At 44.8% G+C, this 20,941-nt stretch overlaps 1 protein-coding gene and 1 gene segment (V, D, J or C); one reads left to right on the top strand and one right to left on the bottom strand.

Moving 5' to 3' along the window:
• The first annotated feature begins 5,632 nt into the window (after positions 1–5,632).
• PRSS58 (serine protease 58) lies at positions 5,633–11,117 on the top strand. Its single transcript, XM_062197660.1, has 5 exons — positions 5,633–5,672; positions 6,701–6,839; positions 7,033–7,289; positions 10,744–10,883; positions 10,968–11,117. Exons 1-5 carry the CDS (start codon positions 5,633–5,635, stop codon positions 11,115–11,117), a joined length of 726 nt encoding a protein of 241 aa, XP_062053644.1.
• Positions 11,118–17,717: 6,600 nt separating this feature from the next.
• Positions 17,718–18,327, bottom strand: LOC133761801 (T-cell receptor beta chain V region E1-like). The segment is given in 2 exon segments: positions 17,718–18,034; positions 18,273–18,327. Coding segments are annotated over 2 exon segments (372 nt in total).
• Positions 18,328–20,941: the final 2,614 nt, after the last annotated feature.

Here is a 20,941-nt window from a genome sequence, read left to right as displayed (position 1 = left end):
ACCAGTTCTGATCCCGGCTGGTCCACTTCTGATCCAGCTCTCTGCTATGGCCTGGAAAAGCAGTAGAAGATGGTCCAAATGCTTGGGCCCATGTATCTTTGTGGGAGACCCAGAAGAAGCTCCTGGCTCCTGGCTTCCGATTGGTGCAGCTCCAGCCACTGCAGTCAACTGGGGAGTGAACCAGTGGATGGGAGATCTCTCTCTCTCTGCCTCTCCTTCTCTCTCTATGTAACTCTGACTTTCAAATAAATAAATCTTTTTTAAAAAGAGGTGGATAAACTATGGAAGGATAGAAAAGTATATAAAAGTGTAGTATGTTCTGGAAAATATATGCAAATAAATAATAATTGAGAAAAAAATCCACAGGAGCAGAAAAAAAAAACTTTACTAAACATGTTTTATGAGTGTGGGCAAAGGTTACATGCAGAAAAGGGCTGACCTACTCTACAAAGGAATTTGGATTCTCCTCTTGTAGACATTGAATGGCATGTCATTAAAGCTATTATGGGAAATAAGACATCATCGGATTTCTGACTTGAGAGCTGCTGAGGAAGCAGAACCCACAAGACTCTGATGTAACAACTGTGAGGAGAAAAAGAATGGGAGACATCAGCGATAATGCCCAAGTTTCTGACTTGGGCAACTGGGCAGATGGTAATCTCCAAAGATAATCTGAGAAGAAACAGTGATTTTGTGTGCAAAGGGGGGAGATCATAGTTACATATCAGGAGATGCGTGGCATGCCATTTTTGAGATCCTTGCATGGCATGGAGGCAGTCATTTCTTGCCGGAAATTGGAGAAAAAGATGTGGAACTCAGATGCTACCTGGCAGTCCAGTACTTATAGGTAGCTGCTTCAGGCTTTGCAAAGACCTTTTGCTCCTGAGAAGAGCTGTGGCAGGTGTTTAGCGTTTTTCTCACACTGACAGAAGGTCGGGAGACATACAATATCCCAGGTCCACTGGGCAACACAGCTGCAATAGAGTTAAATAGACTCTAGTGACCTAAACGTTGGGGTTCAGAGTGTCACATGGGGGACCATGGAGCAACATGCAGGAAAGGGGCAATGTGACATGGGGGTCATCTGCTAAAAAAGCAAAAGAGAACACACAAGTGGCACAGAAGTTAATTTGCCACTTGGGACATCCACATCCCATATCAGAGTGCTTGGTTTGTGTTACAGCTACTGCCAATCCAGTTTTCTGTTGATATGCACCCTGACAGTCTCAGATGCTTTGGTTTCCACCCCCTAAATGGGGAACTTGGATTGAATTAGAGGCTCTTGGCTTTGGCCCTGGTTCAGCCCTGGCTACTGCAAGCAGACTCATAGAATGACGATCACTTTAAATAGCACTCTGACCTCAGAATCAGCACTCAAGATATTCTGGTCTACAGAAAAACCCATGCGCACACTTCAAGCATGGAAAGCCAAGACACTGTGGCATAAAATGTCCCACATGAAGGATCTCTGTGGATGAGACCAAGCAGAAAGAAGTGGTCATCAAAGAAGGAGGTACTTTTCTCTGAAGGGAGGAGAGAACTTCCACTTTGTTTATGACCTTGTCTAAATACTTGACAGAGTTTGTGGATTCAAACGGCTTCCACAGTCAAGGCAGCTCATGTGAAGAGCCTTGGGTTGTCACTGACATTGTACATAAGAGTGTTAGGTGTTAAATAAACAACAGGAGTCACTATGCACTAACTTCTCATGTTGGAACTCTGTCCTCAAAGAGTTGGATTATGAGAGTTAATACTAAAATTGTTTGCAAAGATCTATCTTGTTTTAATGTATAAAGTGAAGGATATTATCTATGTCTCATAAGCTATAGTAATGTCTAAGGGCTCGCAAAAGATACACCTTTCTTGGGTTCTTCTTCAAAGTTGCTTTTCTCAAAAAATATAAAACCTCAGAAAGGTTTGCTTTTATTGAAATAAAAAGTATTTTCTTTCTTTATGTTAAAAACAATCCTGTTGGTGTTCTATTGCACAGTAGGGTAATAATAATTAACAATAACATATGGCACTTTTTAAAATAGCTAGAAGAAAGACTTCTCAACATTCACATTATAAAGAAATCTTGAATATATAAACCAATGGATGCTAATTATCCTAATTTGATCATTAAATGTATGCATGCATCAAAATACTACATTGTACCCCATAAATATGTATAATTTTGTCAATAAATACAAATAAAAAATGAATAAATAGATGGATGAATGATCTCTGTCTCTTTTTCTCTGCCTTTCAAATAAAATAAAAATTTTTTAAAAAGCCAAAATGTACAGAGAGTCAGTGAGATGGAAAACATGTAAAACAGACTGTGGAAAGAAAAAGAGGTTTGGTGCTCCATCTGAAGTAAACGCAGAGTGTCTGCAGACTTCTAACAGGTTGGTTCTTGGATATCCTCTTAGCCTGGATGTTTATCCTCTTTTCTAAAGTAAAATAAATACATAAATAAATAGGTATTTGTATAACTGGCACATATACCAGATCATATTGGTTCTCAAATCCATACATGCAGGTTAATGGAATATGTGCATCTTTTCCTTTTAGGTCTCTTTCCATATAAACTACAAACCCCTCTGCTGTCTTCTCTCACAGCCTCATCCCCATTCCCTTGGTTTCCTACCTCTGATGCACTGTCCAGTGTTCCAGTGTCCTCTTAAAGGGTCACATCTGTATTTATGAAAGAGTTTTTTTTTTTTTTCAATAAAAGGCTCAACTGATCATTTACAGCTCTTAGAGCTTGTCTTCAGCACTCACTGAGAATCAGGTAGTCTCCAAGTCAGTCATTTGTGTGATTCCCAGCAGTAGTTATTTCATAACCCTTCTTTCAGGATTGCTTCCAGCATTTGACCTAGGGTCAGGAGTAGTTATCTTGCCTTCACCAAACCTGTAAATACACTCAGTTTTTCCTTACTCTTTTTTTCATTTCCTATCCTTTATGCTACAGCAGAAGAGAGATCTTGTTAACTACAGCAGGAGTGGGGAGTGTCTGGCCCTTGGGCCATTTGATCTGGCCCTGGCTGAATCCATCAAGACAGGACTTGAAATTCAATAAACCTATAGCAGGCTAATTTTTAAGTTCATAATTATGTAGGTCCCATGAATGATGTTATAAATATCCCAATGACCCATGACAGAGAAAATGTTCCCCACCCTGACACAGTATCTGTATCCACCAGTGATACAAATCCCAACAGTTACCTCAGCACCAGACCCACAACTCATATCTGGCAGAAGTATCGAAACAAATGGTCCACCAAACCGAAAGTGATCAGCCATTGGTTTCTTGAAGGATTACCTTGACCGCCTGAAAACAGAAGGCAGATCCAGCAAAGACATCCAACTGACCAACAGAATTGACGTGGTTGCTACTTCAGTGGTAACTCTTCCCCTTATTTTTCCTTTCCAAAACATACATACATATGTTTATTTATTTGAAAAAACAGATCAACAGAGAGAGAATGAGAGATCTTCCACTCCATGGTTCACTCTCCAAATGGCTGCAACAAAACAGAGCTGAACCCATTTTTCTATATTTTGAACTCCCTCTACCATTGGCTTTTCCTGTCATGAGTTAACACACAGAGCTGCTCCCATATAAAACATGTCTCTTGATTTTTCTCTGGCTGCCCTTCTTGTCCGCTTCCCAGAACTCCCAAAAGGTCTGTTTTGTGTCTCCTCACGTCTCTCTCCCTGTGCTCTCAGCTCTGTAGTGAGCCCTAATCGTTCACCTTGCCAGAGATTTCTCCCCATCTCTTCCTTTGCCTAAAATCCTCTCCTTTAAATCTCAAGCATCACTTCCCCAAGAGATCTTCTCACTGGTATGTTAAGGCCCATGCATCCAATCCCCCGTCTCCCCAACCTCCCACGTTGCCGTATTCATGACTGTCTGTCTTGTGGTATCAGTCCCCCTTAGACGACCTCACCATGCTTGCCTTCCCACTAAATCACCAATATCTAATACATCATCAGCACCCAAAGTGGGCTTTAGTACTCTTCTATTGCTGAGTAAAAACATTACCACAAAGTGGGTGCTTTTTGACAGTACACGTTTACTTTATCACAGCTTCTGTGTTTCAAGAGTCCAGGCACAGCTTAGCTGTATCACCTCCTCCAGGTCTCACAAGTGTGAAGGGGAAGAATTAGTTTCCATAATTGTTCAAGTCATTGAAAGAATTCAGAGTCCATGTGGTCCTAGGTCTTTCCTTGGTTCTTAGAGGTTTCCAACACCTGGGCTTTCACGTGGCTGCCACTGTATCACCAAACCAGCAGAGAAAATCTGCTGTTATAGATGGAATTTGTAACGCCTGCTCACTCATGCCAAAATTCATGTTTTGAAACCCTAAATTCCAATGTGACTGTATTTAGAGGCAGGGCTTATAAGAAAGTAATTAAGTAATTAGGAGGTAATGAATTTAGAAGTGTTGGTCCTTGATAAGAATAGCACTCTTAGAAGAAGAAAAAATAGATTCTTCTCCTCCTGCTCTATCATATATCTACTTATCTATCACCCATCTATGTATCTATTTACCTACCTCCGTGTGTGTGTGTGTGTGTGTGTGTTTCTGCCTGCCAGAGGAAACGCCATATGAGGACATAGCAAGAAGTTGGCTGCCAACAACCCAGGAAGAGAGTCATCAACAGAAACTGAATTTCCAACCCCTTAATCATGGGCTCCCAGCCCCCAGAACTGTGAGAAAATAGATGTTGTAGTTTACGTCGCTCAGACGATGGTATTTTATGTAGCAACCCAAGCAGACTACTAATGGAGTTGGTAAGATGTATGCTCTGCTCTGTGAGCCGGTTTTAGATTGGCTTTGCTTTCTTATCACTGAGTTTTAGTTTTCTTTATACATTTTAGATATAAATTCTTGAGCAGACACGTGATTTGAATCTATTTTCACCTATTCTGTGGCATACCTCAATTTTTACTTCTGATTGGTTTCTTTTCTAAGTGGCTGCTTGTATACCTATCATTCCCACTGGTCTAAAAGCTTGAGAGGAAGGAGTGTAGTCTTTAATTGTAGACCTCTCCAGCAGCAAGAGCAGGTCATAATACAAGTCAGACACACAATACACATTATTGGGTGGTTGGTTTAAATAAAGGATGCGTAGTGACGTGAAGGAACCAAAATATTTAAAAGAGAAGTTGATGTCAGGCAAAGAGAGGGCAAAGCCAGCGCCAGCAGGCTGGGCTCTGTCCACTGGAGATGAACAGCAGTGTCACACAAGAGGGGGTTAGCATCACAGAGGTGGGAGCGGTCAGTATCCTACATGTAGCTCAGAGAGGGACCTCCCTCAGGGTTCGACAAAGGGGAGACCAGAGACAGGGATGCTGTGGAGACTCAGCAAACTTCAACTCTCAGGTTAAGTCATTTTTTGCTCTGAATTCTAGAACCATTATCTCCTGTATCAGGGACCAAGTCACTGACCTCTGTTCTTGTTTCTCTGACAGCTGACACCACCCCATCATCTGACTGAACGACACCTTTGCTAGAGCAGTCCCACCAGTGAAAGAAATCAGATGATACATATTTTTCCAACTCTAGGACCCCTTCTTGATTTTTCTCATTTGATTTCTTTCTCTGCTGAGCTGAACCATATCCCTTGGAAAGACATCATCATGAAGTGTATCCTCCTCTGGGCTCTCTTGAACCTGCCTGGTGAGTGTCTGCACATTGGTCTCTATCCTCCCCAAATAGAAATCCTGGGGGAAGCATGGCAGATGTATCAAGACAGGAGACCCTGTCCCAGACTTCAAGTGTGGGGTTGGTTCTGTGTCCCTTGCCACTGTCACTGTCACTGTCCCTGCCGTATTCGCTCCTGTGACACTGCCTACCTGACTCACCTCAGCTTGATGGCGTGTGCGGGCTTTTAGGAGAGCCGTGGACTCCGGGCGTTCCTTGTTTTATTTGCAGAGTGAATGGATGGTTTCCCTTCTTAGACTTCATTAGCATTTTATTATTCTTATAATGACACTTATATCATTCCAGCATACGTTGTTGTTGGGAGAAAGTATAAGACTTTATTTAAAAAAGGTTTATTTATTTATTTATTTGAGAGGTAGAGTTACAGACAGTGAGAGAGAGAGACAGAGAGAGAGGTGTTCCATCTGCTGGTTCACTCCCCAAATGGCCTCAACGGCCAGAGCTGCACCGACCTGAAGCCAGGAGCCAGGAGCTTCTTCCAGGTCTCCCACATGGGTGCAGGGGCCCAAGGACTTGGGCCATCTTCTACTGCTTTCCCAGGCCATAGCAGAGAGCTGGATTAGAAGAGGAGCAGCCGGGATTAGAACCAGCGCCATATGGAATGCCAGTTCCACAGGTGGAGAATTAACCCACTGCACCACAGCACCAGCCCCGAGAAAGTATAAGACTATTTCAAACATTTTAAAGTTGTAAAATTTTTAAAAAATGAGTGGATTTACCACATTATTCATGCAATTGTGGAAGGTATTTAAGAAAGCTTGTGTTTCAATTTGGAGAATATTTATTGCCAAACTTCAAGGAGTAAATATCACTTTCTTCATGTTCTACAAAGACAATGAAGTAAATCCTTTTATAGATTTAGTTTTTAGATAAAATTGCTAGAGAAGAGTGAGGGAATTTGAAATGTATTAAAATATTTCCTTTGGTTTTTCTAGTGATTACTGAAAAATCTCAGAATGTCTTGTCTCTGCCTCTCTTTCCAGTTTCCTTTGCCTTTAATCCAGATTATACAACTGGCTTCACTCCACCCTACTTGGTCTACTTGAAGTCTGACTACTTGCCCTGCACCGGGGTCCTGATCCACCCACTGTGGGTGCTCACAGCCGCACACTGCAACCTGCCGTGAGTCTTAAGCCTTCAAAGCCACTCTGAGTTCGCAGGTGGGACACACACTTGGCTCTTGACAATTAAGGGGATTCAGAACACTTTTGGGGGGACATCCGGTGGCAGAGAAGACGTCTGTTGGGAGGGTGAGGAGCCATGACAATGAAGATGGCATCTACAAAACTTCCTCTGAACATCCGTGTTGTTCCAGGAAGCTTCAAGTGATGTTGGGGCTTACAATCCCAGCAGACACTGAAGAAAGTGACGTGCAAGTCGTTGGCTATGAGAAGATGATCCATCACCCATATTTCTCGGTTTCTTCTTCTGATTATGACCTCATGTTAATCAAGCTGAACAGAGTGATTGAACCCAGTAATTATGTGAACGTGGTCAACTTGCCCTACCGACTTGCCCCTGTGAATACCATGTGCACTGTCTCCACCTGGGCCTACAACATATGTGACGAATGTGAGTGCAAGGTGTCCCATGTTGTCTGTTGGCTTTGAGATGATGTTCCCCCAGAACTGAGACATGCTTCTAGTGTTTTCTGAACTCATTTTTAAAAAGATTTATCTACTTAAAAGGCAGAGTTATAGTCTTCCATTTGCTGGTTCACTCCCCCAGCAGCTGCAATGGCCCGTGCTGTGCCAGGCCAAAGCCAGGAACCAGGAGTTTCATCCAGGTCTCCCATGTGGGTATGGAACCCAAGCAATTGGGCCATCTTCCACTGTTTTTACAGGCACAGGGAGTGGAAAAGTCAGGACTCGAACCAGCACCCATTTGGGATGCAAGTATCGCAAGCAGCAGCTTAATTCAGTATGGCACAAGGCCAGCCCCAATCTTCTGTACTCTTAACTTCTGAAATTCCACCCAGCAAGGCTGTCTTCTAATATCTTCAATCATCTTTCTCCTCTGTTTTCTCTTTTCTTGCACACCACTGAAAGAAACCTTCAAATGTGTTTCCCCATAGTTGCTTTCTGCCGCCTTTGATTTCATGGATGCTGGGAGTGGTTTCAGTGGAAAGAAGCCTTTTGTATTCTATTACTAATTTTCTGTGAGACACCAGGTTATTTTCAGCTGGGGCATCAGTTTCCTTAACTCTCAAATGAGACACAATGCTATATCAGGTGTTTCCAAGCGATTTCAAGCAATAAATCACCGAAAAGCCCCATAAGAATCAAGAGATAAATATTAACTTACTACACCTAAGAAATACATATACTATTGTGCTAAATCAGAGTGGCCTTTTGAAAGATTGCAGTAGGGATACCTAGTTAAAAGCAGAGGAAAATATTTTTGAAACAAACATTTTAAAACTATATATGCTTGTGTACATGTATTTATGAGGGAGAAAAAGAGAAAGTGTGTTCCCATTCACTGATCCACTTACATACCCACAGCAGCCAGGGCTGAGCAAGGATGAAGCCAAACCTGGGGACGCAGCCTGGGTCCCCCACATGAGTGTTGGGGAGCAAACTACACAGCAGCCACCTGCTGCACCCCGTGTCGGCATTAGAAGGAGGCCGGAGACAGGACAGAGCCAGGACTCAACCCAAGCACTCCAACAGGGGACGTGGCATGCCAAGCAGCATCTGAACTGCCGAGCCAAACCCCAAGAGTTTTTAGTCAACATACTCCACATTATTTATTTATTAAGAAAACAGACAATTGGGTACTTGTTTGTGTCCTGAGTGCTCTGCGTCTGACCCAACTTCCCGCTAATCATATGGCAGGCAGCAGAAGGCGGCCCAGGCAGTTGGGCCCCTGTCACCCATGTGAGAGACCCAGATGTCGTTCTAGGCTCCTGACTTCAACCCGATCCAGTCCAGGATTTTAGAGAGGCAACCAGAGGATGGACGATTTCGCTCTGTGTGTCTCTCCTTCTTTCTCTGTCATTTTGTCTTTTAAATACAAATAAATAAATCTTAAAACTGACAAGAGATTACCATTATCATTGCTAGTAAAGTCTTCTATATATAATTTGAAAATACTGAACAAGATACTAAGCTTTCTCCTATGTCTCTAATTGCAAATCTCATGAACAGACTTTGAGCAACGTAAGATAGCTTTGCTAAGTCCCTGTCTGCCTGCCATCTCATCTCAAAATGCTTATACAATCCCTAATTAACTGTTAATAGTGAGTATTAGGGGAGAGAAGTCGATCAGCTATCACCAAAATAGAATAATGATATATTCCTTATGAAGATTTATGAATGCAACTTTATTCATGAGTAAGTTTATTTGCGCATGCAAGTGTTACTCATCACACATAGACACCATTGTATGGAAAAGAGACTCGTTTCTCACCAGCCTTTTAGGTCCATCCATCTCTACTTGCTATAGCAGCCAGGGCAGTTACACACTTTGCCAATGTTTTGTTAACTACTATTTAGCTAAGGCTTCAGAATTTGGGGGGTACATTTTCTTTATTACATCAAGAAGTAGAAATTCTTTGTCCTTTGTAGGTCATTTGATTTTTTTTTTTGCTTTGTTTTGTTTTTCTACTTAGCAATGTGTTTGGTTCCTCTGGGTTATGCCACTTGAGTCAAAAAGAGATGTGGCTATAAAAACAATCACAGCTTATTTTGATCTGGTTCATGAAGCAGTTAAATAAACATTTCCTAAAGAACTACTCCCTAAAGAAATGTAGAACTATGAAATTGTTTCTGGATTAGAAAATAAATATATATATTTATTTATATAGAGACAATATATAAAATATATATTATTTATAATACATTTTATAAATGGTATATAAAATATACATATAAATAATATATTAAATATAAATATATTTTATATATTAAATATATGTATTTATATATTATATATTAATATATTAAATATAAATAATATATGAATAATGTATAAAATTTTATTTATATTATATAATGTGTATTTATATAAAATATATGTAAATATATAAATAAAATAATATGTTAAAATAAGCACACACCTTCGGTAGAGAAAACTAAATGACACGTTATTGATGCAACTTGGTCCTTGTTTTCTCCATTTTCTTTCAGAATGGAATATCTGCCATTTGAAACTTTTCATGGATATACACAGTTCACTGTATTTTTAGACCACACCAAGGAAAGAATTTAAATTAGGAATCAGATACTCAATTTTTTAAAAAGTTTTATTTTATTTATTGATTTGAAAGGCAGAGAGGAACACAGAGAGAAAAAGGGAGAAAGAAGTCCACTCCACAATGCCTACAACAGGAAGGCTGGGCCAGGCTGAAACCAAGAGCCAGGAACTGAATCCAGGTCTCTTACGGAGGTCGCAGTTCTAAGTCCTTGAACTATCACCTGCTGCCTCTCCTGGTTTTCACTAGCAGCAAGCTGGAGTCAGGAATGAACTCACACCCAGGCACTCTGACATGGGATGAAAGTGTCCCGAGTGTCAGTTTAACTACTGTGCCAGATGCTTGCCCCAGTACACTCAATTTTAAATTGTAGTTTTTTGCCACTTACTAGTTGCACAGTCTTAAGAAATTAATTTTTGAGATTTTTAAATGAATACTTTTATTTTTGACCTAAGAAATGAAAAGCTAAGTTGGATATCTCCAATTTCCTTCAAACTCTAAGACTTCCATGTCAAAGGAAAGTCTTTAAATGTGTAAATGACTGGAAAAAATTGAAGCAATTTGTTTCATGTTCTTTCAGGAACGTCTCATGTTTACATATAACTTCAAAAAATTTAATGACTTTCGCAAGGAAACGGACACTGGTATCCTAAGAAATTGTTAATCTGATAACCTCCAGCGTCCTCCTGGTTGTCCTAACTGCCGGTTCTGATCTCTCTCTGTGTTTGGTCTCTTTTCCTTTCTGACAAAAGAAGGAAAACAATGAGAGACAGGGAAGATTTGTTCCCTAAGAGAATTCTTAAAGAAGGTCAGTTTCTCTTTTTCTTATAGCCAAGGAGCCTGACTCACTGCAGAACGTGAACATCTCAATTATCTCCAAATCAGAGTGTCTCGATGCCTATAAATCTTACAAGATCACGGAAGGCATGTTTTGTGTGGGCATTGTGCCAGGAAGGAGGCTGCCCTGCAAGGTAACAGACCCGCTCCTTGATGTCCTCCTTTTGTTCCTCGTACCTTTTGCCAGGAAGGTGATCTACTTTCCAATTTCTTGGCAGGAAATCTCGGCTGCCCCTGCAGTATGCAATGGGGTACTTCATGGAATCCTGACTTACACAGATGGATGTATTCTGAGAGCTGATGTTGGCATCTATACCAACATCTTTCACTACATGACCTGGATTAGGAACACAATCCACCGCAACTGAGCTCCCAAGCAGGAATTCTGGGCCCTGCAACACCCTGTCCTCATGGCCAGCCTAGAATTAAACGTGGTGGGTGCCAACTTGAATTAAACTGAATTGGACCATGAGTATCTGTCTCACTTCCGTTGAAGAGAATGCTGATTGAGCATGGCTCATTACACTCCTTTGTAAATGAAGATGAGAAACAAAACTCCTTGGACAGTGGCATTTTATGATGTGAGGATTTTATTCTAACAAATTGATAACTGGCATAGGGTGGGGAGAGGGGGAGGGAAGCCCACTCCATGGCTGTTCTGGCTGCCAAAACTCCTATCATTTCCACTAAATTAGACAACATGTGTTTTGGGTGACTTAAATACATGTGTTTGGAAAAGGAAGTCTGACAAGGAGTGACCCACATAGAAGCACAGATCGGGGAAAGGATTCAAGGGAGGAGACTGTGGGGAGGTATCGCACTTGATATTTCCTTGTCCAGGCAACTCTCCACGGGTATAGATTCTTGTCACTCATTTTGCAGGATTCTGGGTGCCTGCTTGAGACACGACCAGTTAATAACCGAGGAGCTGATAGCATAGCGGACAAAAACAGGGAGCTGAGGACAGACTCCCATAACCCAAGTTTGCTCCGCACTTGTGATCCAGTTGCCCCAGGATTCCACCCTCTGGATTGTCATTGTAGCATTTTTCTTCCTTCCTTCCTCCTAGTTTCACTTTACTTCTGCAACTTCAGTTACCACCAGAGAATTTTAACTGACGATTTTAAAAGGGGAGTCTGTTTCGGGTGAGGGTTAAACATAGAGAAACAAAGGGTTTCAGGTGGTGGCTGCTGCCCAAGGAGTGCTGGAGACGTTCAGCCCAGTGCGGGGAGAAGAGACATCCTCAAAGGAAGCACGTGCAAGGCCATGGTAAATCCTGTTCTTGCAAGGGCTCTACAATCACCAGACAAGTCAACCCTAACCCACAGTGCTGGTATTTTGTGTTGGAAATATTAAGTATAATTGTGAGATCTGCGACTTGCTTATTTTGTTAACTGAAATTTTAGTTACGGGAGAAATGAAGAGCATTAAGTAGGGTATCTCGCCTTTGAAGATTTTTCCTTGATTGAGTTTGTACTGATTTCAGAAAGACCATATCGGTATCATGTAAGGCCAGCTAGTTTTGATGATAAGCATAAAGCGTCGGCACCACCCATGGGCCTCACTGCTAGCACCTGAGGTGACTTCCTTGGTTGCAAACACATACATTTTGTGTGTAATAATAAGACATTTTGGTAGTTTGAGGATGCCAGGACAGTGACGACGCTAGAACAAAGTGAGTCCCAGTCCAGAATGTGTCATTTTCATATTTCAAAAAGATACTTCCTCTGTGATGGAGGCGGACTATCTATTACCACCTGGCTGATGGGGCACCTGGAAGATTGTAATATACCCATTCTATACTGAGTTGAGTTTGGACACTGACACTGGCAATCTGGGTCCACGACAGTGGCAGCAGTCAGGTTAGACGTACAGTAAGCCCGAGCTGTCCAGGACAGGTTTATACATATCTGACCCCATTATTCACTGTGTTTATGAAGCCATCAGACAAACATTCAGAAAGATGAAGGAAGACTTCAGACCAAATCATCCTGTCCGTGTGATTTTTAAACTCTTCTGAAGAAGAGCATTTTAGTGAGAATTCTCATGGACAACAATTATTCTCTTACTCTAGCCTAGCCCTGAAAAAAATCTCATTGCATTAGGTGATCCTTCTCCCCAAGAGCTAATTCTCCATCCTCCCATGTTGTTCCTTCTCAGTGCCGATCAGAGCAGAGCAGCACACGCTTTCAAGGAATTCATATAAATTATTAACCTCAGGAAAGAGAACAATCAGATATCGTGACTGAACTGTCTCCTAAGAATTCTCTTAGATTCTCTCAGGGCACCTTTTGCTATCTCAGTAGTACATTGTCATTGGTGCAAATAGATCAAACAAAGCCATGCAAAAATTCAGTGCTCAGCATTGCAAACACTAGGGAAATGCAAATCCAAATCACCTCACCTCACACCTGCTGTATTAGCTATTAAGGAAAAGAAGAAAGATAACAAATATTGGCAAGAATGTGGAGAAAAGAAAGCACTTGTGCACTGTTAGCAGAAATATAAAGCATTTTCAATTATGGAAAACAGTGTAGAGGTTCATAAAAAACTTAAAACAACCACATAACCCAGAATTCCCACTTACAGGCAAATAGCCAAGTGAAATTAGCATCTCATATTACTGCATCCTCATATTCATTGCTATTGTTCCCCATAGCCAAGACAAGGACACAATCTAAATTTCCATCAAACACATACACACATATGAGTGCACTGGAATATTATTCAGCTGTAGAAAGGAAGGTATTGTTGCCATTTGCAACAATATAAGACAAACAGCATGATCTATCTCAGTGATATATTGAATCTAAAATTGTCAAATTCTTAGAAGCAGGAGAAGAGATTAGAAAAGTGGATAGGTTCAAGGAGGGGGAGATGAGGAGATGTTAATGAATACAAAATTTGAGTTATGCGAGGTTAATAAGCTCTAAGTATCTAATGTACAACACAGTGGCTACAATGAAGAGTACTCTATTGTGTATTATAAATTGGGTGGATTTAAGGAATTCTCACCCACAAACATAAAAAGGTAAGGTAATGGCTACATTAGTTAGCTGGAGTGTGATGGTCATTCCACAATGTGTTTGTGTGTGTGTTTGTGTATATATAAAAATATAGATAGATAGATAATGAAATAATACATTTTAAAGTTGTAAAATGTTTATTTTTAAATGTACTTTAGTAAACGTGGAATGGGTTGGGGGGTTTAATGCAGGACAAGATACCATGCTTTAGGATTTCTACTCTTTTGGCCAAAATCAACCCAACGTGCCAAGAGACAAATGTTTTTCCTTGTCTCTTTTTCTACTCTGCATTTTGTTTTGTTTTTGTTATCTATTTTTATTTATTTGAAAGGCAGAGTGATGGAGAGAGAGAGGGAACAAGAGAGATCTTTCATCTGCGCGTTTACTCAAATGTCCATGACAGCCATGACTGCCCCAGCCCAAAGCCAGGAGCCCAGAATTTCATCTGGGGATCCCGCATAGATGACAGTGACCCACGTACTTGAGCCATCCTCTGCTGCTCTTGGGGTTAGCAGGAAGTTGGATGGGAGGCAGGGGCAGGACTCGATCCCAGGCACTAAGACACAGGATGTGCACTTCCCATATGGAATATTAACCTTCTGTGCCACAATGCCTGACCCTTGTCCTAATTTTAAAAGATTGTTTCTGTTGCCAATATGATGGGGCAGGCGTTTGACCTAGCTGTTAAGACATGGCTTAATTCCAGCCATTGCAGCCATTTGGGGAGTGAACCAGCAAATGGAAGACCTCTCTCTGTGTCTCTCCCTCTCTTTGTCTGTAACTCTGCCTCTCAAATAGATCAGTGAATCTTTTTTAAAAAGGCAATGTTTAGGTTGCCCATCTCCTGCATTGGAGTGCCTGGGTTTGGTCCTAGTTCCAGTTCCTGATTCCAGCTTCCTGCTAATACTGACCCTTGGGCATCTGGGGAGAGAATCAGCTGATGTGAATCCTTCCTCTCTCTCTCTCTGTCTCTCTCTCTCTTTCTCTGAATTTCTCAAGTAAATAAGTAGATACTTCTAAAAGTTCATGGAAAATGTCTATTATGAAAAAATCATACATGAATTTCAGAACATTTTGCACCTATCTTCCAGCTTCATTTTCTACAAGGCGTCCTCATGTACACACCTCTCTATATTTTATCTGTATCAAACAGGAGACTCACACCAGAGCAGTATTTCTTTCCAGAGGGTGAGGAGATGACAGAACCCATCACGTTGTGACAGTTTGGGGCCCTGCACTGTGCCATCTAGGAGGCTGTTTAATCACCAGGGCGTCAGGTAAGCAGTGACAGGAAGGCACACTTTGTGGTCCAGGGCAGCAGACTTCCTCTGGTAGGTCTCCAGGGAGTGGCATGAAGAGGCGTGTTCAGAGCTCTGGTCCCTCCAGGGCTCCAGCCACAGAGAGGCTGGCTGTGGGTGTTCACGAGCGGTCAGCAGGGGCCCAGGGCCTGCGACCTGCCGTCTCCTCTGATCTCAGCACCTCTGACTCTGGCTCTCTTGGCGATGATATTTGCAACCAGAGCTGCCCTTCCTGGAGGAAGAGGGAACACAAAGGTATGCACGTGTCTGCAGGGCTCTGTGCCAGGCTCAGGCCTCCCCATCATGTCCTCTGGAGCTTGGAGGAGAGGGGAGATGGGAAGAGGAAAGAGGATTATATCCTGGAAGTGTGCAGGAAGAGCTGCCGTGCGCTGGTTTCTTCCCTCAAACCCAGCAGCTCCAATCCCCTGGGCGCTCCAGGGAAGGAAATGAGCAGCAGAAACAGCTAAGTCTAGGGACATTTCTGGTCTCTGCTAAACTTGTTGGCAAATTGATACAGGAGGCCCCGTAGTCTGTAACAAGCAGCTCAAAGTTCGATATTCAGAATTTATAGTCATGGTGAAAACAAAGCAAAGCTATGACGAGATTAATTCCAAACTCTCCGTTTCCCATACGAGGTACATTCTAGGAAGAAACTCTGAGTTCCATGTTTCAGGGAACGGCCATCTTTCTCAACAGCACACTGTATGTTAGGAAAGATCACGAACATGGACGAGGGAGACAGCACCTAATGTGGTCTGTGCATCCCTCGCTGAGCCAAACCAACATCACAGGCTCTCCTCTCTGGAGCCCTTGTGTGGGAAAACAGAGCCAGGGATGACATACGGGGTGACAAGGAAAGGAAGGGGAGAATAATGAAGCCGGAGCCCTGACAGTCTGGTGGGGCCCCAACCCGTCCACGGCACACACCCTGGAGAACCATGGGCAGACGGTGCCCCCTGATGGCGAAATCCGCTCCCACACAGCAAGCGCTGAGGAACCAGCCCTGCAGCTTCTCGCCCTCCTCCCCACGCCGCCAGCAGAGCCAGAGGCGTCTTTGATGAGCCTCCAGTCACCACGACTCTGCTTCCCAGCTGCCGCTCACTTGGAGTACTGGGCTTTCGCCATGGCAGCCAAACGCCGCAGGCAACTACCTTAAAACAGAGAAAAGGCTCACCATTTGGTAGGTTGGAATCCAAGGCTGCCTGGCCTCAATGGCTTGGCATCTGGTGAGGCCAGCGGAGAGCAGTGGGGGCATGCGTGCAGAGGACCTGTACCACAATGAGCTAGGAAGCAGAAAGAGAGCATGGCTGTGCCTAACGCCAGCCTTTATCACAACCCCCTCCCAAGAACTAGCTTCTGAGGACACCACGCCCCGCGACCTAAGGGTGCTCCACGAGGCCCATCCCCTAAACACTGCAACTGGATCATTTCCACCTTCTTCGTGTCATGAACATGACTTTAGGGTTTAAATAGCTTCATGAATTTGGAGGACAATTCATATTCCAGCTGTAGCACTTGCTATGCACCTTGTGGGACAGAGATGCTCCAGGCATAAGCAGGCTGGCTCAGCTGCAATGGCTCTTCCTGTCTCCCACCTTTGCAGGGCTTGGGATCCTGTGCCTCATTCCCTTGCCCTTGTTTCTCCCTCTCCTTCTCCCTTTCTGTCTCCCTCTCCCTCCCTCCCCCTCTCCCTCTATCCCTCTCCTCCTCTCTCCCTCTCCCTCCCCCTCTCCCTCTCTCCCTCTCCCTCTCTCCCCCTCTCCCTCCCTCCCCCTCTCCCTCTCTCCCTCTCTCCCCCTCTCCCCCTCTCCCCCTCTCCCTCTCCCTCTCTCTCTCCCTCTCTCCCTCTCTCCCTCTCTCCCTCTCCCCCTCTCCTTCCCATTAGTTCCCACCAGTTTGCCCTGGGGGTTGAGTCTCCTTGGTCTGCCCCTGTCTGTGGGTGGCCTTATTCCAAGCACAGACCCAGTTCTGACTCATAGCGTTCCAGCCCAGTGTGGGGAAATCACCCTGTGGGCCTTCCTGAGTTCTTCTCTTTAAAAGGTCAGCTCGAGACGGAGGTGCAAGAAGAGGTGGGGTAAGTAGTGAAAATGGGGTCTCCCAGGAAAGATGGCTGTGAACTCCAGGGCTGTGAGTGCAGTGTTGAGAGATCCAGCCCTCCCCTTTTCTGACCTCCCAGCATTTCCACAGGTTACTTCTCAGCCCTTCTCTGAGGATTGGTACTGGCCTCAATATGCAACATGCTTCTTAGAGATGCATCCCACGGAGGGCAACACTGGGCCAGTTGATCATTTTTCCTATCCCACTGCATTATTCTAAAGGCTTCCCCTGTTGTATTGTCCAACCCACTGAGCTGGATGGAGGTGCTGTCTGCATTTCATAGACACAGAACTAGATCGGGGCAGAATAGAGACTTCCCCAAAGCTCGCAGGTGACAATGCCAAGATCCGTACTCAAGGTCCCCAGAACTGGAGTCAAATTGCTATGCTATTTGGGCAGAGAATGTTTCATAAACGGTAAAGGGAGAAGTCAGCACTTGTGGTTAGGAGGCCGGAAGGCAGGCTACGTGGAGAAGAAGCAGGCTTAGGAGGCCTGCCGGCCGAGGAGGAGGGCTTGGCTTCTATGTATGTGGTTTTTACTCAGATACTCAAGGAAGGTTTCTCATTGTGTCTTTGCTGCAGGTGCAGTAGAGAGTTCTGCCCTGGGTCACGTTGGCCACATGCAGCTTCAGCTCCGTGTCACTGACCCGTGTAGCCAGGTAATCTGCTCCAGGACGGGATATGGCCTCCTCATCCCCAGGACTACGCAGAGAGGCCAGACTCTGTAGCTGCCCCTGGAGATCCTGTTGGTACCAGCTCATCCAGGGGTACTGGGAATTCTTCAGGATGCAATGCAGGGTCCCAGACTGTCCGCGGGGTACTAGGACCCACCGGGGCCTTTGCTCTACCAGGCTTGCAGCGGCATCTGAAATACACAGCAGGGCTAGTTGAAGGTCGATGGGGTAGTCATGCTCAGGAGTAATGAAGTGAGTTAAGTCCTCCAGAGGGAGGCCCGTGACTAATGCTGATGGGAGACTGCTGAGAGCAGAAGGCAAGGTGAGGGGTGATGCCTGGGGTGGCTGTGGCAGAGCAGGGATCAGGGAGCCATTGCCCATGGTACCCCGTGTCTGGGTCCCTCTCCCTTCCTACGCTTGCCGTCTGACCTGCAGCCACAGCAGCCACAAGCAGCCAGCCATACAGAACGGGGAATCGCACCATCCTGTGACCCAGTCCCTCTCCAGCAGGACCGTGGGACGAGGCCAGCCAAGTGAGAGAACACAAGCCCCGCCTGGGCACTGGTGATCAGTGGCTGACAGTCAGAAGCACGACAGGGCGGGACTTTATCAGGAAACTGAACATCCTGTTTATCTTCTTGCTGATGCTCTGACATGAAACCTAAGAGTGTGTTCCCACCTCCAGAGCACCAACCCGTACACGCCCACACCTGCTGCGTTCAATGAGTACACAGTGAAGGGACTTCGCCCTGCACCCTCCCAACAGTGTTCCAATAGTCCCGGAACAGAGGTCCGAACCTGTGCCTCAACTCTTCACCAGGGGTTAAAACGTCTCAGTGCAAGCCATTGATGCTCGTGGTGCTGGACAGACATCTCTCACCGACATGCACCACAAGCACACAGAGGTCACTGCAGGGCCACACTGGGCATCCACAACAGGCACGCACCTCCAGTCCCCTGTGTTGGATTCTGTGAGTGCAATCACGTGTTGAAACAAGAGAGCAGGGAAGAGGATCCCCTCCCCTCCATTGTCTCACCGCATTTATGTGGGAACACTTGTAACTGTGAGTTCTCCCCCGTCTCTTTGAAATGTGTGTAAATATTTTTAAAAGTGAAATCAGCCTCCCGCTGGCTTTAAGATTTATGCTTCAAGGAGCAGCTGAACCATTTGTTTGAAATGTGATCATCCGGGTGCACAGTGCCCCTATATCCCAGATTCTAAGAGAAGATAGGAGAGCCTAACTTAACTCAGGAGCTTAACGGAATTGAAAGTGGACATTTTACACCGAGCTGCACGACTATCTCCTGTGATAAAGATATGACAAGTTTAGTTTTCTTTGGGTAAAGCCCATTAGCAAACACCAATGGCCATGACAATAAGTGAACCTAGGATGCTTAGCTTAATCCTCCAGTGAGATTGGGATCAGAGTGTCTCCAACACTCCTGTTATCTCCTTGTGCTTCTCAAGGTCAGTGCCTCCCCGGCCCGGCCTCCTCTGGCCTTGGCTGTGCTCCCTTCCTAGGCAGAGGTAAGCCTCTTGCTTCCAGGTGGCTGCCTGGCTCCCGACCTTCTCTGCCAGGCCCAGAGTTCAGGCTTGTGGCTGCCTCTGTGGGACATTTGCTTTCTCTCCCCAATGCACCCCAATTGCTATTCAAATGCTCTCAGTAGCAGCAATCAACCTTGGCTGGGTCCTTTGCAGCTTTAACGAGCCCAACAGGCAGCACCATAACATGCGTGCACTGAATGTGTGCATTGTAAGTGGAAAACCCAGCATCTATGCACCCTGGCTTGAGCTGAATTCCTGTGTGGACTTGCAAGGGCCAGTGTCTCAGGGGAGACTCTCAAGACACATGTCCTACCCATTGTGTAGTGGAGACCAGGATCCTTGGGTTAGAGGAAGTCAGCTGTGTCAGTCACTGGGCAAGAATCGCTCTGAACTTAGAGTCAGAACTTGTTGTCTTTCCCAAGAAGCAGCCAGCAAATGACAGCAACTCCTCCACCAGGAGGAGCCACGCAGAGGCAGGCAGCCATCTGGTGTCTTGTCGGTGTGTCTGTGGCCTAAAAGAACAAAGTAAAGAGTGCTGGCCTGGCAGACACAGCCTTGTGTTGTCGTGTTAGCTCTGCCTCTGACTCGGTGGCTGATGACATACACTCACGTTGCCCCACACGGCCCCCATTTCTCACTTAAGAATTAAGGGGATTGGAAAGTGAAGTGCCCCTAAAGTGCCTTTCTTCTGCGGCGTCCCTATAGTCCTTTACGCTTTTACTGTTTCCCTAGCACCAATGTGCTTGCAAGTAGAGAAATCGGGGTACACCTCTGGTGTAGTCTCTCAGGTGTGAGCTCCCTGAAGGCAACTCCAAGCAGGAAACGCAAAGCACACAGCACCCCAAAAGCAACATGATGCTTCTTCCTGATTTCCCCCTCTCTTCTGCTTAGACACCCCCCCCCCCAATTCTCCCCACTAAGGTGAGAACCTCGAGGCTGATCCAGAAGTGCCTGTCTGGAAAGCTGATTACGGCCCCTTCACTCGTTTGTGTCCTTCCAGGGCTTAATCACAAAAAACTCCTCCAGGAGACGAAATCACAGCCTTCCCAAAGCTCCTCCCAATAACTTCTCTCCTTCCTACACAGCACTGGAGGCTGAAGTTTGGATCTGCACACAGTCCCGTCTCCCAGCTAGAGCCTCAGGTCTACACATAGATAAAATGGGAAATGCCCGAGAAACTGGGTGCAGGCCTTTGCTGGAGGGAGATTGTTCAGTAATGACACCCAAGGATGCATGTTGGTCGTGGGGGACAGGAAGGGAGGCGGGGAGGTACAGAGTTATAGAGCAAGGGAGAGAGATGCAGGGAGAAACTGAAAATAAAAATCTCAGTTCTGTAGCTTCTGTTGGCCGGGCCCTTGCATGGAGTTGGAGCAGAAAACCTCAATCATTTCTTCCTGAGAACTTCATGCCAGGACCTGACTCCAGAGTGAAAGAAATGCGCCCTGGACCCTCCCTGGGCAGCCCTTGCCTCCTGGGTTATGTAAGTGGCACCATTCTGAGCCCAGGGATAATCAGATCAGAAGAGTCCCAGCCTGTCCCTCCCTGTGGCATG

This window comes from Lepus europaeus, chromosome 1, assembly GCF_033115175.1.
Source record: "Lepus europaeus isolate LE1 chromosome 1, mLepTim1.pri, whole genome shotgun sequence".
Taxonomy (NCBI): domain Eukaryota; kingdom Metazoa; phylum Chordata; class Mammalia; order Lagomorpha; family Leporidae; genus Lepus; species Lepus europaeus.
The sequence above is the reverse complement of the archived record's forward strand: the minus strand, read 5'-3'. Positions and strand labels throughout refer to the sequence as shown.

Excerpts from the sequence above, each read along its gene's own strand:
- PRSS58 (XM_062197660.1), top strand. The coding sequence starts at position 5,633 with ATGAAGTGTATCCTCCTCTGGGCTCTCTTGAACCTGCCTG. Across the intron at positions 5,673-6,700 it reads GGCTCTCTTGAACCTGCCTG|TTTCCTTTGCCTTTAATCCA; the intron begins GTGAGTGTCTGC and ends CTCTCTTTCCAG. Across the intron at positions 10,884-10,967 it reads GAAGGAGGCTGCCCTGCAAG|GAAATCTCGGCTGCCCCTGC; the intron begins GTAACAGACCCG and ends ATTTCTTGGCAG.